The sequence below is a fragment of the Podarcis vaucheri genome, assembly GCF_965113315.1.
Source record: "Podarcis vaucheri genome assembly, chromosome: 7".
Taxonomy (NCBI): Eukaryota; Metazoa; Chordata; class Lepidosauria; order Squamata; family Lacertidae; genus Podarcis; species Podarcis vaucheri.
Genome location: NC_138765.1, coordinates 34168855 through 34187785, shown reverse-complemented (window position 1 = coordinate 34187785; position 18931 = coordinate 34168855). Strand labels below are relative to the sequence as shown.

General features: G+C 43.0%; 1 protein-coding gene across 1 annotated transcript in view; it reads left to right on the top strand.

The window, feature by feature from the left end:
• The window catches only part of COL9A2 (collagen type IX alpha 2 chain), a 55025-nt gene extending 44693 nt beyond the window's left edge, over nucleotides 1-10332 (top strand). Inside the window, exons 27-32 of the mRNA XM_082233213.1 lie at nucleotides 2054-2086; nucleotides 3152-3298; nucleotides 5079-5133; nucleotides 7446-7634; nucleotides 8386-8463; nucleotides 9748-10332. Coding sequence (XP_082089339.1) covers nucleotides 2054-2086; nucleotides 3152-3298; nucleotides 5079-5133; nucleotides 7446-7634; nucleotides 8386-8463; nucleotides 9748-9953 — 708 coding nt within the window. The 3' untranslated portion in view covers nucleotides 9954-10332. The remainder of the gene's footprint in view (nucleotides 1-2053; nucleotides 2087-3151; nucleotides 3299-5078; nucleotides 5134-7445; nucleotides 7635-8385; nucleotides 8464-9747) is intronic.
• The last annotated feature ends 8599 nt before the right edge of the window (nucleotides 10333-18931 follow it).

Below are 18931 nucleotides of genomic sequence, written 5' to 3'. Positions count from 1 at the left end.
CATCCCTGTGTCCTTTCTGAAAAGTTCCCTTCTGGCTCCTTTTTGTCAGTGTTATTTACTGCAAACAGCATATTTAGCAGCAAACAGTAGGCAGCTAGGGAGTGCTTCTGTCAGAAAACGGGCTTGAAGCCCAAAGCTATTAGGTAAAGGTAAAGGGACCCCTGACCATTAGGTCCAGTCGTGACCAACTCTGGGGTTGCAGCGCTCATCTTGCTTTATTGGCCGAGGGAGCTGACGTTCAGCTTCCGGGTCATGTGGCCAGCATGGCTAAGCCGCTTCTGGCAAACCAGAGCAGTGCACGGAAACGCTGTTTACCTTTCCGCCGGAGTAGTACCTATTTATCTACTTGCACTTTGACATGCTTTCGAACTGCTAGGTTGGCAGGAGCAGGGACCGAGCAATGGGAGCTCACCCCATCGCAGGGATTCGAAACGCCGACCTTCTGATCGGCAAGTCCTAGGCTCTGTAGTTTAACCCAAAGCTATTGCCCTACTCTAAATAAAAGCAGCTGGACTAATCACACCTGTTGAAGCTCATGACCAAGGTCTTGCCCTGTTGAGCAGCCCGGCTGCTGAATTAGGCACCAGGTGGTATTCTGTACTCTCTTCAAAAGCAGCCCCATGTATAATGTATTGCAGTAATCTAACCTAGAGGTTACCAGAGCATAGACAACAGAGGTTAGGTTATCTCTCTCCAGATAGGGGAGCAGCTGAGCTGGGCCACCAGCCAAAGCTGATGGAAGGTACTCAGTGCCACTGAGACCACCTGAGAAGTACCCTCAAGCTGCACACCTACTCCTTCAGAGAGAGTGTAACCCCCTCAAGAGCAGGAAACCTCCCATCCATCGGGTTTAGGGAACCGCTCACTAGCAGTGTCTCAGTCTTATCTGGATTGAGCTTCAGTTTGTTGGCTCTCATTCAGTCCATTACCAAGGCAAGACCATCGGTCCAGCACATCCACTGCCACTCCTGCAGATGTAAAGGAGAAGTAGAGCTGTGTGCCATCACCATATTGCTGACAATGTATTCCAAACTCTGGATGACCCCACTCAGTGGTTTCATGTAGATGTTAAACAACATGGGAGATAAAAGCAAATGCTGTAGAACTCCACATTGAAAGCTCCATGGGACTGATCAACACTCCCCAAACACCACCTCTGACAGCGACCGTCCCAAGTAGGATTCTTTTTTAAAAAATAAATGCTTTATTGGTTGGGTTGAAAATTGCATAACAACAAAAACGATCAGTTGATGTTGAAAACAAAATAAAAATAAGAGTATACAATCTTTCATTCCTTAATTGATACTTGCTTTGTACATCGTTTTGTAATTCAGTTTAACTTGACCTCCGATCCTTCCATTGCGTTTCCTGAATAAGTTCTTTAAATAGGCACATGGATCCACATGTGGTGGAACTGTAAAAAGATTAGACAGTTTTGGGAAATGATTTACAACGAGCTTAAGAAAATGTTCAAATGCTCTTTCCCTAAAAAACTTGAAGCCTTCCTTCTAGGAATTATGGGTCATGAAATTCCAAAAAAGTTCAGGAGAATCTTTATGTATGCCACTGTAGCAGCCAGAATCTTAATTGCAAAAGATTGGAAAGGAGAGGCTATACCATCTAAATCAGATTGGCAAAACAAATTAAGGGAATATGCTGAACCGGTGAGATTATCAGCAAGGTTTAGAGATGTTGCAGATGAAAAATTTATCAGAGAATGGGACATATACAGAGTTTATGTAAAAGAACACTGTCAAATTACCAATCCATTGGCAGGTTTTGATTGAACTTCTGTGTGTAAAATAGGAAAACCTGATAAAACTCAAAGTAAGTCAGACAACATGGAGAAATCTTAGTCAAGTCCATCCAAGTAGGATTTGAACCACTGCAGAGCAGTGCTGCCCACTGCCAATTTTGGCAGACCGTTGATTATGGTGTGAATGAAATATACATAGGGAGTTTTTCTCAACTGATGTTTAGAGATTGCCCAAGCAAGCTGTTAAGAAAAAACAGTGGATGATCTTTATTTTTCGTCTCTGCTTTTCATCTGTAGGGTGAATCGGGTGAGCCAGGACCAAAGGGACAGGTGATTATTTGCAAACAAATATGCATTTCCTTTAGCATTGTGAATTAGGTCGGTTTACACCTTTAAATACAAAAAATAAGAATGTTTTATTCTTCTGATGATCGGGGAGGGTTGATTGCATTACTTATGGGGCAAAGTGTGTGACTAACTGAAGTTTTTTAGATAAGAAAAAACAATGAAGGGGAAACATGCTAGTGACTTAAAAAGTTATGTGGATAGAATTTGGTATGAAGAGAATGCAAGGAATAGAACCAATAATTTCTCACGCTTAGAAAGCAAGCGCTATGGAAACTGATGGCCAGCAAGTTTAAAGCAATCATAAGGAATTCCTCTTTCAAGCAGTGCATAATTAACCCTGGAATTTACTGCCAGAGGATGCCCTAATGGCCATTTTCATAACTGTTTTTCTTTTGAAGAAATGGTTTAGATAAGTTTATGGAAGCTATTGGGCAATTAGACATTTTAATCAAAAATAGAATCCTCTATGGCTGCTTGGGGATTCACAATGGGGCTGTGGTGGATATTACCCTCATGCCTAGCTTGTTAAATGTAAGAGGCATATGGTAGGTCACTGAAACATGGAACGGTAAGCTGGTCTTACCCACCATTAGGGATTCCAGAGAATACTGTAGAAAACAGATACTGGGGCGGAAATTGTTGCAATGCTTCTGTTTCTCCAAGGACAGAACAGAAGCCATGCAAGCAGATACAAGCAGTATTCACTATTATTTGCATGCTAAATAATAACAAAGTTATATAAATAATTATTTTACTTTCCACATGTTTCCTTCCACTGAAATTCATTGGAATTGATTGCATAATTACTGAATGTTAGTTTCCACCATTGTTAATAGTGAGATGAATAACCTAGGTTTTAGCAGAAGCCAAACTGTAGTGGAATGGAAACAGTGCTGACTGTAATGAACACAGGATGGGACATAAATTTCTGCCTCCTTATGCCCCTGTCCACCAGGCATTCTTATCACTGTGCGTTAGCTCTCCAGTTGTAAAAGGGGCTTTTTTGAGTCTTGGTCCTCTTCTTAACTAGCATCTGATCTTTCACAGCAAGGTGTCCGTGGGGAGCCTGGTTTTCCTGGACCTACTGGGGATGCAGGCGCACCAGGTATCAGAGGCTTCCTAGGACCTCCAGGGCCCCGAGGGCTACCTGGGGAGCGCGGTGTACCTGGAATGCCTGGGACTCAAGGTGCTCCGGTGAGTTAAACCTGATAATGCCCCATGCTACCACAGAAAACAGCCACACAGCACAGCACATGCCAGAGCTAGATGGACCAATGGTCTGACTCATAGTATAAGACCAATTCCTGTGTATTCTGGCAGTGGCTCTTCAGGCTCTGTCCAAGAGATCCTGTTCTCACAATCTATTAGCAGGTTTTTAAAATAAGAGGTACTAGGAACTGGAACTGGGTTCTCCTGGATGCAAAGCAAAGGGGCAACTCACAGAGGAAGCAGTTCACTGTGTGTCTTCATGCCCCTCTGTGCTGCTCTTGCGTTCTTCCAGTTACCCTCCTCTAGAGGTGAATAATTCTGGTCTGTGTCTGCCTGCATCAGGTGCAATTGGATCACTGAGAAGACTGGCCTATTACACCTCTGCATGAATAATTATTCCTCCTTCATGTCAGGATGCATGCCCTGCTGTTGATACTTTGGGCGCTCAGAATTAGGGCACAGCACCCTCTCATGGCCATCACTAAGTAGTGCAAAAATAATCTTTACAAAATCAGAAATTTAATCATTTGCACGTGAAGTAGAAACCCTGGTTGGCTGTTGCTGTTTTGCAAGGATGCAGATCCACTTGTCAGCCCAGCAGAGCTGAACTGCAGGTTCTGTGGACACTGCCTCTCCAAGGAGATGCTATCATGCACTGATATTTGCCCACTGCTTCCACTTCCACTGATTTGCACACAGAATCCCAGCAGTACCACAAGCAGAGAGTAGAACTGGAAGAGGCACTCTGGAACTGGGCATTGCTTGATAAAACAAAGAGAGGCGAGTAGACCTTCCAGGTTTAGTGGTTGGGGTGTCAGCATTCTACATGGCTTTTCGTCCCCCACTCCCAATCCTTCATTGTAAGTAGATGCACAGCTGCACAGCTCTATTTAGGTAGCAGGTCTGATAGCACATGAGTCAGATATTTTCCTCCATGTAGAGTCCTGGTTGTGATAACCAACAAATCACCTTGCAAGCCTGTAAGGTTTCTGGAGTCCAGAGCTAACTATGATGGTAAGAAATTGGTGCAGGCTTCAACGGGGGGAAATTGTTAGGCTATGGAGTACATGACCACAAGAGGCATGATGACCACCAGCTTTAAAAGTGAATAGAACAAATTCATGAAGGACTAAAAGCCTTGTAGCTGGAGTTGCTCAGGAATTCTACGAAACCCCCCAAATTGGTGCAGTTTCTAAAGGTTCAGTCTACCGTCTTGATTCATATTGGTATCCAAACACAGATGAAAGCCTGCTCCTTGATCTTGGGAGTCATCGTGCAAAATTTAGTTATGATATTTTAAGAGGTGTCAGATGCATAGCAAAGAGACAAACAACTTTTGAAAATATATGGTAGACCAAAGGGTTCCACTCTGCTTGCTCTACTTCCCAACCATGTTAGTGCCTCCCGCCCTTCTCTTCTTGGGATGACCCATTCTGAGGTGGATTCCTGGTAGTCTTGGCTCAGTCTGTGTGCCTCTTGTACCCCCTAGTGACTCAGAGTGTTGTCATTGGTCATGATAGCTATGTATAATCTCTGGTATCAGAGCCTATACCTTTGAATACTTGTTGCTGGGGAACAACAGCAGGAGAGGAATACTGTGCTGGTGCCCTGTTTATGGGTGCCTCATAGCTATCTGGTTAGCTGGTATGAGAACAGGATGCTGGCATAGGCAGGCCTTTGATCTGATCTACCAGGGCCTTTTCTTAGGTCTACTGTGATTGTAATTGTGGTGCGTGACAAGATCTCCTCTCTTTCCACTTTCCAGGGCAGGGACACAGGAGATCAGCACATTATTGATGTGGCCTTAAAAATGTTACAAGGTGAGTACATAGAAAGAGCCTGCTGGATCTGAACAAGTTGAGTCTGCCTTGGCCAGTGTCTAAATTACAACAGTGTCCAGCCAGATGCGTCCTATGAACCCACAAATGGAGCATGAATGAAACAGCCTCACCCTTCCGTTGTTTGTCCCCAAGTAACTGGCATTCAGGAGCACATTGCCTCTGAAATTGGTAGTCCCATACCTTCTAAAAAACAACAACCAGGGTTGAAATCCATCACAGAATTCACACAGCATTTTCACAGATGTAGATATACAATGACTATCAACCTAGCGAACTGGCAGGGTTTAGAAAATGATCTTCCACAGCAGATCATCTATTAACTATGAAAATATTGATAGGAAAATGCAACGAATATAGCGTCCCTATATAAGTTGGGTTCATCAATTATGAAAAGGTTTTGATGCTGTTGAAACCTGGGCTGTACAATGAGCATTATGAAATTGAAGAATTGACAGCAGATACAACCAGCTACAAGGCAACAGCAATGTATCATATCCACAGAAAGACCAACCTAGTACCCTTAGAAAGAAGCATAAGGCAAGGAGATGGCTTATCACATAAGCTATTTACACTTGCATTGAAAGGTGTGTTTAAAAAGCTGTTATGGTCAGAAAAAGGAATTGACATCAACAGAAAATGCCTAAATAATCTATGATATGCAGATGATATATAATTGCCAAAGGTTGACAAAAAGTGCAAGAAATGTAGGACTGAAAAAGGTAGGAAAAAGGTAGGACTGAAGATGAATCTAGCAAATACCAAAATAATGTTTAAAGAAGAGAGTGATATACAATTAGAAATTAAACAAAGCAAATTGAATAACGTCTATTTAAGCCAAAAGAATAATACTGAGAATTGAAAATCAAACAGTGGAAATAAAGTGGAGATTAAAACAATTGTGGGTGGCCTTGGGAAACTGTATAATGAAAAAAAATTCCTTAAGCTTTAAAGCTAAAGTGCTCAATATGTGCATTTTACCTGTGATGTGTTATGTTGCCAAGAAATGGACCATGACACACAGAAGCACAAACAATGTAAGAATAAAACAATATGGCATGGAATGCCCAATGTTAAGAATATCATTAACATATAGAAAAACTAATAATTGTATGTGATGTAGATTGAAAGTTATGGATGGTAGTGGAAAAGGCCACAAAATTAAAATGGACATATGCAGGACATGTGGTAAGAGGCTGTTCAGGCTGATGAAATTAGCAATGTTAGTATGGAGGCACTACAATTTCAAATGACCAAGGGAGTGACCTCTTACGTGACGGGTTGATTATCTAAAACTCACAGCAGGGCTTACGTGGTTGCAAGAAACAAACAACAGAAAATAATGGTGAGAACTTGAAGAGGTGTATGTCCAAAAAAGGAAGGAAGGAAGGAAAGATATACAGTGTAGTCCTTCTAGAGTTTCATCAGCTGCACATTAGTAAACAGTGTCCTCAAAATTCAGCCACTTTTGCAGTTCTGTTCTGCAATAAAATATTCTTTTTTTCGCTACTGGGGTGTTGTTTTTTTGTCCCAAATAATGCTAATGTGAAAAGTGTTCCATTCATTATTTTCAAGGAAAAAACAACCCGGAGAAGCAGGTACTGTAAATGTCTTTCTCCTGACACATTTAGCTTTGTTTTGACACATATTATCACTCCAAGACACACTGGAATTTGGCTTGGAGTAACAAAATGTCCATATCTTAGTAGTGGAGGGACAGGAATTTGACCCAGCATTTAAATGCAAAGCTACCCAATTTGCACTTTCCAAACCAAAACATGAACTCAGCAATCCTTCGAAATGCCCACTTCTCTGAATTTTGCAATGCATTTCCCTGGCCACAGGATGTGTATAAATATGCATATATTAGTGAAAATAATATACAAAATACATTCTATTAGGGGAAATTGCATAAATTGTGTATATTAGGAGGGATTCACATGAAAATGCTGATGAATTTTCATGAAGATTGATATGGAAAAGTGGAGATTTGAACTCAAGATTGGAAAAATGAGAAACTGTGAAAAACTAAAATTGACCGATTGGCCCATCCCTGTTTCTTAGTTTCTGTCTGTGGAGGTTAATAGCCATTCATAGATCCATCCTCCTTGAATTGGTTTAATTTTGTTTAAAGGCATAGTGAATTCCACATGTTAATTGTGTATTGTATGAATACATACGAAAAGCACATTCTTTTTGTCTGCCCTGAATCTGCTGAATCCAATAAGGATGGAGGAGCCCCAGGTACATGCAATGCCTCTCTCTCATTCTCCCTCACTCACTCTGCATTACAGAACAATTGGCTGAGTTAGCTGTGAGTGCTAAAAGAGATGCCATAGGTGGGGCAGGTGTGATGGGACCACCTGGACCTCCAGGACCACCTGGGTCACCTGGTCAGCAAGGGCCACATGGACACCCTGGCCCTCGAGGCATCCCAGGAATCCTAGGAGCTGTAGGACAAATTGGCAACACTGGACCTAAAGGTAAGAGCCCATCTCGGCATGAAAAGCCTCATTGAGTTTTGTGGTTCAATTCAAGTGACATGTGGCATGCTTCCTCCTCCCCATACTGCCTCCTCTTCAGTGCTTAGCAATGGTTCATTCTGACATCCAAACCAGCAAATTATATTTAGTGTTTGCCCTCCAAACCAGTATCAGAATCCCCTTGGTAAACTTCGCAAATATGACTATTTTCTCTGACTTGTGTTCTGCAATGCTTACTGTCTTGCATAGTTTCAAGTTTTGCTAGTCATTGGGAGGAGTGGCAAGGAGCTATGTGTGGGCACTGAAGCCCTATCAGATTCCAGTCACCTGCTGATTTGAGCCATGAGAGCTAGAAACCTGCTCAAATTTTAAAGCTGAGATTCTGAAGTAACTGCACATTCTATGGGTTTTTTCTGTGGAATCGCAGCATAACTAAGCATAACTGGCAATGGGGGGGGGAGAGCTGAATCATGTCAGTTTCCTTTGCAATAGCTTACTGCTGATTTTAATTACCGTTGAATGTCTTCAAAACACTTGTTTTAAACTGCCTTTTACTGTTAAGTTCAATGTTTTAATTTTTGTAAACCACTTTGAGGTTTTAACTGCAACCAAGTGGTATATAAATTTTGTTAAATAAGAGCTTTTCTTCAGCAAGAGCAATGCAGAATCAGCTGCTCTGCTGTCAGTCCTGGAGGGATGTGTGCATGAAGTGTTAAAAGTCTCTCACTGTTCCTCCCTTCCAATTCTACAGGAAAGAGGGGCGAGAAAGGGGAGCAGGGAGAGCCCGGCCGTGGACATCAAGGGATGCCAGGGCCACCAGGAATACCAGGTAAGGTGACTGCAGAGGCACCAAGGGTAAATCACAAACAGAGGGCTTGTCAGGGACTTCCCACACGACATCAATACAAGTTGCCTGGGGCAGTAGTGGTACATGTGGTGTGACAGAGGTGCCTTCTGGTGCCCACTTTGCCCCTGGATGGGAATGAAGCAGTAGTGAGGTTGGGGCCAGGACACTGGTACAACCACTCTGCCTGGCCCCAGCTCCATTTAGGCCCCACAGATCTACCATGGGTCTTCCACTCAGCATGATCCCAGATCACTTATCACACCTACCATTCAGTCCACTGTCTCTTTGAGTAGCATTGTCAAGGGTCTTGCCAACAGGCTGGCATCCCACAACCCAGCCCCCTCCCCAAAATTCCCACCCAGAGAGCGTGAGAATAAAGAGGTCACAGCAAACAGGCCCAGCACCAGAATCCAGGCTGCCATGGGTATGCCAGGGCTGACCCCGTTTGCTGTGACATCTTTTTGTTCTCATTTCTTTTAGAAACCTTTTATAGTCAGGGGGCAGCCAACTGGGCATGTCCATGGCTACGGATGATCTTTTCAATATTTTTATTTTGAAGTACATTATGCATTTCCATGGTGCTTATGGTAAAGGTGTTTAGCACCAGACTAGCAAAAGCAAACACCATTTTATTCTTACAGTCATGATGGAACTATTTCCCCTCCTTTTTCTTTTACGATTGGTAACCTGGTCTGGGTTTTTCTGTTTGCTTTATCATACCAAGAATGTGGAATCAGCTATGAAGCATGGAATGGCAGCAGAGAGGAGAAGAGAAATGTTAATTGTGTGCTTCACACTTGAAGCAATGCACTTGGCTGCCTGAAGGGTGTGTGTGTAAGACTGTTACAGGTGTGGGAAAACTGTGTCCCACCAGGTGTTGGGCTCGAGCTCCCATCAGCCCCAGGCAGCATGGCCACATGGGAATCTCCTTTGCTTTCCTCCCAGAACCTTGAGGTCCACCAACTGGAGCCAAATGCAAAATAGTGTCATAGAAAGGGGCAGTGGCAGTGGATGAGGGTACCCCGGATGCATCTCACCCCAGGAAATTGTTCTCAGTAGTAGAACTGAGATCACAGTTCTATCACACAAAAATCTGTCTTTGTTTCAGCAAACAAAAGTTGTTGTGATCATTAAATTGTTGGGTGCCAGAAACGCTTGGTGATCTGTTGCAAATCAGCCAGAGACCTACCAGTAGGTCCTGACATACTTTTTGCCCACAAAAGATGCACAAGCATGAACTGTCCATGCCTCTTTTCATTCTTCTAGGTCTTCCAGGACACCCTGGCCAAGCCACAAATGGCAAAGAGGGAGAGCGAGGCACCCCAGGTGTTCCAGGAGAAGCCGGGCGGCCTGGTTTACCTGGCCCTCCTGGTTCTCCTGGGCTCTGTGAGGCAGCCGCTTGCCTAGGAGCCTCGGCCTATGCTTCAGCCCGCCTGACTGAACCAGGTGCTGTCAAAGGACCTTCGTACTAAATGTGGTCGGGGAAAAGTTCTGTTGCATCGAGCTGGCAAAAGCTCCACCACTGGCATTGAGGGACCAAACACACCAGGACTTGAGAGCAAAGAGACGGGGAACAGCCAATCAAAAGCTCTTACAGAGTGGAGAGGCTCTGTATTGCTTGGGCAACAGTCCATTGCTGTTGAGAAGACAAAACTTGGCCACTGTGAGTAGCCAGAATCGAGGTGAATTAAAAGGTGCCCATGGAGACTCGCAGAGATGCAAAACTTGTCTTAATAGCTTGGATCGAAATTGCACATGAAACCTCACTAAATGACTGTTCCTCTTTTAAATACGTAGAGGTAATTGTTGACCCCATCTCACTGTCATGAAAATAAGTGTGTGTTTTGTCTAGATGGATTCTAAAAGCAAGGGGGAGGGGATTTTATCATTTATCTTGACCCCAAATCATATTATAATTTGTTGACTCTGTAGAGCAGCCTTCCCTAATCCGGTTTCCTCAGATGTTTTGGACTACAATTCCCATCAGTCCTAGACATCCTGGCTGTCCTGGCTGGGGCTCATGGAAGATGTAGTCCAAAAATTGAAGGCATCATTTTGGGAGAAAGCTTTTGTAGAGTACACACAGTGACTTCTCTCTGTTGGTGTTTGTGTGGAATAGTTCCACACTGGGAAAAATTTGGAATTACTGCATGAATGAATTTTCTTAAAAAGTAGCATTTGATTTTTCAAAATGTAGTCTTTGATCATTCCCTACCCATCCAAATTTTTCTTCATCTCACTATGTGTAAATAGCACAGCAAAGCTTGCTATCAGAAGAATTTAAGAACATGCTTATCAATTGATCCCTTGATAATTCTTTAATTGTTTCATTGATTCACTGGGCCCCCTTTACTCTTTCAGCCCCTTTCCTTCTAAATCTCTAACTTGTTAACTTTTTGTCACATTATATTGCATTTGCATGGAAGGATTGAAGTCTCCAAATTTGTCCTCATTTCTACTTGCATTATTATGGTACTTTTTATGAGATACAATTTTTGGTTGATTATTTATCAGAGTCACCCTGAATCATCTCTCCAAAGCTGTAAATCTTTGTAAAATAATGTTATTTTATAAGTACTAATTAAAAATCATTATTTTTTTTCCCTCCACAAAAAATAGCTAGTCAAACAAGACAATAAAATGAAGAATGAATGCCAATTAACTTAATAGCTTCTCTGGGTTTAATAGACTTGTAAAAATTTGCTTTTCATTAGTGTGTGTTTCAATAATTATCTTTTGTGGCTAATTAATCATCCTCATGATTTATTTACTGGATCTTGCTTCTGTTCAGGGGATAAAATGGATTACTTTGGAGGACCAACCTGGCTCTGTGATCCTTTAGATACCTTATTGTCCAAATTTTGTGGAAGGGCTTGAAATGTAGCTAACTTTCCAAATTTGATTCAAATGCCAGTTCTGAAATGTGTTTGGTGTGTGTGTGCAGGGATGAATCTCAGATTTTAATGCTAGGACTTTAGCTACATCATTTATTCTAGGGGAGAACCATATTGGACAATGGAGAGTCATGAAATGCTGTGAAGACCAACCATTTTTTGGTGGCATAAGCTTTCATGGGCTGGAGTCCCTTTGTGAGATGCATGAAGCATCACAATCAGTTATCAGATTACACACGCACACACTTTTTTATTGGTTTTACATAAAAGTTATACATAACAAACACAACATTTTCAACATTAGAAAAAAATTCTTTTGAACTTTCAGACCTCCTTCCTTCCCTCCATGGGTTCCAATTCTAAATTTTATTCCTTCATCTTTTACTGTAATCTATCTATTATATAATCATAGTGTCCTAAATTCATGTTACTTTACAAGTGTCATTGTATTCCTGTTTACAGTGGTCTCTCAAATATGTTAGAAAGTTATCCCAGTCTTTTAAGAATACTTGGCCAAGGGTAGTGTTCCATGCTTTTGTGAAAGCTGGTTCAGAAAAGCTTATGTCACAATAAATCTGTTAGTTGTTAAGGCGACACAAGGCTGTTTTCTCCGTAGTTTGTCACTGAATTTTTAACCAAAACTTGAAATTCCCCTACCCAAACTCTGAAGCCCTGTGTCATTCTCATTTGACAATTTATCCACTTTTAAAAAACAATTAATTGAGGCTAACACTCCATATATCTGATAACCAATTTAGCTGTAAGATCTACAAATTTGAAATCTTACAATTCAACTTTCAAAGCAGGAGGATGTGGTTGTAGGGAATGGCAGTGTTCTTGAACTCTCCAAGGTCCTGAACAGCAGAACTGTCCAGGTTATTTAAAATAGGAATTCCAAGCACTTCTTGAACTTGAGGCTCTGTGTATAAGACCATCATAAATGTTCACAGCTGTCCTCTACAAGAGCATTTGTAGTGACATTACTTTTATTTGCGGGGAAGAAATTTATTCTTCCATTTCTTTATTTTAGAACAAAAACCAGAATAAGAAATGGTGTCATGGCAACCATTTCCAGTTATGCCACACCCTGTGGCAGCCATTTTGTGGCTGGTGCTGATAGAACTTCCTCAAAATTCCAAGTGTGCTCATTGGCTTCAAAGATTTCGCTACTCCTGATGTACAGTTTTGAAGGACAAAACCGCTACCACAGACTACAATAGGCAGTGCCGTTCTTTCAGTATGGAAGCCATATGCCAGCTTGCACGTCTCACCAATCATAGGGTTTGGTAGGAGAGTCTGAATGCATAATAAAACCACCACAGATTTCGCTATTGCATTGTGCCCTTTTACAGAGTACAAGTCCAGGTATCATTAGCTTCTGTGGGGATTGGAGAGGGGCTAATGAGGAAGAAGTTGTTGCGAGACCAGCCAGTATAGCGACATGGGTGTGTACCATCACTGGTGAGTCCTGTCATGTGACGCCCAGGGGACCACTTCCTTGATTCTCTGCCACCCACCTCAAGTTGGGCAAAATAGGTGGAAGTTAATTTCCAATATTATATTTGTAAGATGAAATTTAATCAAGAAATTAAGCCTCTTGCATACTAACAAGGCTCCACGATGCATCTGACAAATGGAAAAAATGAACGAAAACCCTCTTCCCCCTCCCTCCTCTTCCCCCTCGCATGCTCCATCTTTTTCATTAAGGGCCTTCATAAATATTCATTGTATAAATAGAAGATTGGATGCCATGAAAGCAGTGGGGGCCGGGGGGGGGAGGAGAGAGAGATTGAAATCAGAGTGTTTCTGCAGGAATAAAAGGCCAGGCGACTGGCCAAACTTCAGCCCAAATAACAATAAATCATTGGCACAAGGAGGATAAGAAACAGTCCTGTCATCTTTGTCATCTCAGTCTTCAGGGTAAATCAAAAGAGAGTTAGCCAATTTTTTTTATTAAAAAAAAATTAAACAAAGACCTGCTGGTGCTTTAATTGTATTGGACACTTAGAATGAAGTGCTATGAATATTAATTAATGTGGCCAGAGGCAGCTAAACAGAAGACGTGGGAATATAACCCAAGTCAGCCCCAACCACCTGCTTAACAAGTCTACTGATTCGGAAAGAAAAACGAGTTCCCTAGTTAGCTTAATAAATTGCACATTATAATTTATATAGCAGCTCAGTGTAAGATAATGCTGTGCTGAAAGTTCTGAATTGATTTCTTTTCTTTTGGGCACATTCCCTTGGGTGAGGAACAATAAAAATTTTGTGGGGAGAGAAACCCACAATCTTTGGTGGGCTGGCCATTTCAGAGGCTGGAGGCTGAATTTTTTGATGGACATGCTCTCCACCGCTCAGGACACGGGTGGCTCTGTGGGTTAAACCACAGGGCCTAGGACTTTCCAATCAGAAGGTCGGCGGTTCGAATCCCCGCGATGGGGTGAGCTCCCGTTGCTCGGTCCCTGCTCCTGCCCACCTAGTAGTTTGAGAGCACGTCAAAGTGCAAGTAGATCAATAGGTACCACTCCGGCGGGAAGGTAAACGGTGTTTCCGTGCGCTGCTCTGGTTCGCCAGAAGCGGCTTAGTCATGTTGGCCACATGACCCAGAAGCTGTACGCCGGCTCCCTTGGCCAATAAAGTGAGATGAGCACCGCAACCCCAGAGTCGGCCATGACTGGACCTAATGGTCAGGGGTGCCTTTACGTTTACCTCCACCCCCAACTTTTTTCCCCATCAAGGGTTCCACTGAGGGCAACCAGGGTCCGCCCCTGTCCCCCAGCTGCAAAACCCCCCCAAAATGTACCTGACCGGATGCTGCATTGTCACTGCTTTTCTGCAGAGACATTGTGGGGTGAAATAGCCCCAGACAATGCTTGGAGCACCACTTTTTGTTTCCCATTGTGGCAAAAACATTTATAGGATGCCTGCAGACCATCAGTGTTTTGTGCGAGGGACTCAGCACAGACCATCAATTTAAGTTTGTGCAATTCGCTTAAAAAAAAAGAATGGGACTTTTTGAAGTTAGGGAAGTGACAGGAAAATGCATGGAGAAGTCTGGGGTAAATGGATGATTCACAAGAAGACACACAAACACCCCAAAGCCAAATCAGGATGAATGCTCATTGTCATATAACGACCCAGCAATGAAGAAGAAAGACTATTCAACAAATACCAGGCAGCATCTAACCTTGGAATGAACACTCAGTATACAGGTCATCTCACGGAGCCCATAGAGAAGAAGGGGCAAAGGGGAGGCCTGTGTTGCTGCATCTTGCCAACCTTTCCTTAGAAAGTGCCTCCCCACTTTTGCTGCTATAGAATGGTGATTTTAAATTGGCACTTTCAGCCTGTTAGGGCAATCAGTTCGTATGTGCAGTTGTCGTCATTTGTCTGTCTGTTTCAAATATTAACCTACCGCTTACTGTTCAGGACTACCAAGTGGTTCAGGAGGCTCTCTGCTTCAAGCTTGCCGTCATTTGTGGAGGCTGGGGATGAAAAGCGGGAAAGGTACATGCCAGAGGGGCACTGTTCCTTCCTTCCCTCTCTCGCTTGCATGAAGATTGCGCTTACAACCTGAGTGTACGAATAAGGCTTTGGTGTGTGATGCACTTGGCAGAGTAACTGTAGGAGCATAAGATGAGCCTGGCTGCTGCATCAGGCCAGAGACCCATCTAGCCCAATAGTTTCTTCTCATAGTGGCTAATTTGGTGTCTATGAGAAGCCCAAAAGAAGGACCTGAGCACAGCAGAAGGTATTCAAACTTAGGGACTCTGGCAGCCAGAGCCTGGTGCCTCAGCCTCTATGCTGCTGTGGAAGCTTGTTAGAAGAGGAAGTTGCTGATCTACTCCTAGCTAGAACACAGAAAGCTGTCCTATACCAAATCAAATCATTTGCCCATCTAGTTCAATATTTTCTACACTGACAGGCAGCAATTTGCAGAGTTTCCAGCAGGATTCTTTCCCATATCATCCTGAACAGAGGGGCATGGTTTGAATCTCAGACCATCTGCAAGAAAAGAATAGGTTCTGCTCCTGCACTACAGCCCAGCCCCAAACAGACAAGTTTTAATGTTTGCAGTCATTGGTTTCTCTCTCTCTCTCTCTCTCTCTCTCTCTCTCTCTCTCTCTCTCTCTCTTTCTTTCACCAGGGGGCACTGTTTGCTTTCCAAAGATGAACTGCAAAGCATAAGAGTTTGTGTGGCATGAAAAATAAAAAGACCAAGATCAGACTGGTTGAGTGAACAGAGCACTAGTAAAATGGGGGAAGGGAGCAAGGTGTACGAGTGCCCCTGAAATTCTCCCACTTTCAGATTATATTGCTGCTCAAAGATTCTCAAATGTCGACACCGCGTGGGTTATGGACAGGTCTTTAAATCGGAGACCTGCTTTCAGTAGCACAGTATATCAAAGTGGGAAAGACATACACAAACAGTCCAGCTGATGAACATAAGAATGTCTTTGCTGTTTCAGGCTACAGATACGTCTAGCCCAGCTTTCTGCTTCTAACAGTGGACAGCTAGATGTTGTTGGGAGTTCATAAGCAGGGCCTAAGGAGGGTGGTGGCCACCCCCTAGGTGTTGTGACAACTCCAAACGTTTGTATGGATCTGAAGCTACTTAGCCTACTGAGATGTAACCCACAGGTGGAGCCTGTGCTTTCAGTATAGAAGGTCCTGGTTCAGTATTTGGCATTGCAAGCAAAAGGATCAGGTGGCAGATGATGAGGCCTCACAGAGCCAGAGCAGGCAGTGAAGGCTATGTGCAGATGATATCATTTTACGGAGACTGAGCAACTCTGGGTCTGGTCAGTGCTTGGATGAGAGGCTGTATGGGAGCCACATTTACACTGCCTTGGGTGTTGGGGTGGAAGAAAGGTGGGATATACATATGCAACGGGATAAACATAAATAAACAAAAATGTGAAAGTAAATAGTGTGTAGAATGAGATGAGGAAGAGAATTAGGCAGGGATGCAACTGAGCAATTTTGGAGATAAGTGTGGAACCAGTTTGACAAGCTGTCATATAGTGTATCCATAAAAGAGGAACAATATAAATTGCTCTTCAGATGGTACCTAACACATAGCACTAGAAAGATTAAATAGACTCTACAGGGCTAATTATTTTAAATGCTGAGAGTGCCAAGCTGATTGTGCTCACTTTCGTCATATGTGGTGGGGCTGTCGGACTGTCGGATTTTTCAATGTATGCCAGACATCGTGGACATTACAATAGCAGCTACTTTTTTTTTGCTGGTCCTGTTCAATGTCATTGGAAAGAAACGAGGCAGAGAAGACTGTAAGATTTTTAGTTTTATCTTATTAATGGCTGCAAAAATCATGCAGGCAAGGAAATGGAAGGACCGGAATTTACCACCCGTTTGGGAATGGCTAATGAAACGTGTTGAACTGGCAATGATGGATAAACTAACAGATGCAATTCAGGAAAGAGAAGGCATGAAATGGATTTCAATAGCTGCAGAGAGATGGAACTGTTTGGAGGATTATTGGAATGAGCTATACAGAAATGAGATTGGAAATATTTTTGATTATTTAGCTTATGTATTTGACTATTCCACCTTCTGTTCATCAGCCTATCATAAGCTACCATTTATAAATGAATAAATTGTCCAATGGGTGGTTAACCTATAGCTCTTCAGGTGTTGTTGGACTCCAACTCCCATCAGCCTCAGCCACCATGAGGCATGATGTGAGTTGCAGTCCAGCAGCATCGGGTCTCTTGGCAACCTCTGCTATAAGACATGACTCTTTTCCCCAAGTGTCCTCAGTAAAGCTGAAACAAAACAGATCAAGGTACTGGATCCTTACGAAGAAAGGCAAAATGCTTTGGAGCATTTTGCTTAAGAAGAAGGCAGGAAAAGGATTAAGGGGGAACCTGATTGACATTGATAAAATTGCACATGGGCCAGAGGAATTGGAGAGATTTCTTCTCTCCCTCCCAACTCCCACTTCATGATAAGAACGTCTAGTCCAGCATGTTGCAGAAAATTTGTGAGCAGAACGCAAGCACAAGAGCTTTCTCGTGGCTTCCAGCAACTCGTATTCCTAAGCACAGCCATCGTGCCAAGCAGCTATTGATATTTTTATCCTCCATGAATTCATCCAGTTCTCTTTTAAGGCCATTCAAGTTGGTGGCCACCACTACATCTTGTCGCAGAGTATTTCATAGTTTAACCAAGGTGTTGCTTGAAGAAGTCCTTTCTTTTATCTGACATTGGATGCCCATGAGTTCTAGTGTTATATTGGGGGCTTTAGCCTATATACTTTCTCCATGCCATTCATAATTTTATAAACTTACATTGTGTCACCTCTTAAAAAGCGCCACTTGCTGCAACCTTTGTCTGTGGGGGAGTCACCCCAGCCTGTTGATGATTTCGGTTTTCCTTTTCTGGACCTTTGATACCATAACTAGTATGGAGGATGGGAGAGATCACTTGATGACACTGACTGCCTGCAGCTTCAAGAGAGACCAAAGCATGTCCTCCTTCGTGCAATGCAGAATTAATTTAAGGAATCCACTTCAGATGCCTGGGAGGATCTTTGTGTTCATAGACCCTTCCAGGCTTAACAAAATGCATGGCAGAGGAAGAAGGAGTAGGAGAAAACCCTTCCACAAGTTTATGATTAATGAAAATGCAAAGCTTACCCTTTGGAGGCCTGGCCCAATCTTCAGAGGCCCCAGCTCATGGAAGGCTACCGAGCTGATATGATTAAAGAGCTTTCCCCACAACTTTTACAAGGCAGTGATTTGGAAGGACAGTGCCTGAGCAGATTAAGAAAGATTATGTTTTAATTAAAGTAGCTGCCCAGGTCTCGATGTCTTTCTTCCTTTCCCTTTGCCAGTGCATGTCTTAGCTTGGCTTGAGTCACTTCGCTGGTGCAGACCAAATGGGACTCGCCAAACCTTGATATTGCAGGGATATCCTAGGATGCAAAAGGACCCAGCTGATATCTTCCACTGCCCTCGTCTGTGAGGTTTCCCTTTTCATTCTTGGATTTGCAGCTGCTGACTGAACTTAGGCATCAGACTCATTCAGCACGGAACTGAAATGGGCCATGAGAAAGGCATGTTGTGGAGCGTTGAGAGCTTTCAAGCTCTGGAAAGGCATCCACCCTCTCACCCAGGCTCAGGAAACATTAACTACTTGAAGGTTGTACACAGTGTGTGGGACTTTACTCTGAGTAAACTTCCATAAAAAGCACTGGGAGTCTCTCTTCTTCCAGAGTTGCACAATCTGTCTGGAAAAGATTCAGGTAGGTAGCCGTGTTGGTCTGATGCAGTCAAAATAAATAAAAAATTGTCCAGTAGAACTAAGAAAAAATTGTCCTTAGAGAACTAAGTTTGTTCTGGGCTACTGTACAATTTTTTTAATTTATTTTGTCTGGAAAAGATCGAGGAACATTTAACCAAAGAAAGGAGGCAGGACCAGCCCACACATTAGCCTTGGTGAGGCAGTTGCCTCAGGCAGCAGACTGGTGACAGTTGGGAGACCTAGCAGACCTAGGCCTCTAAGGAACATGTGGCCCCATCACCTCTAGT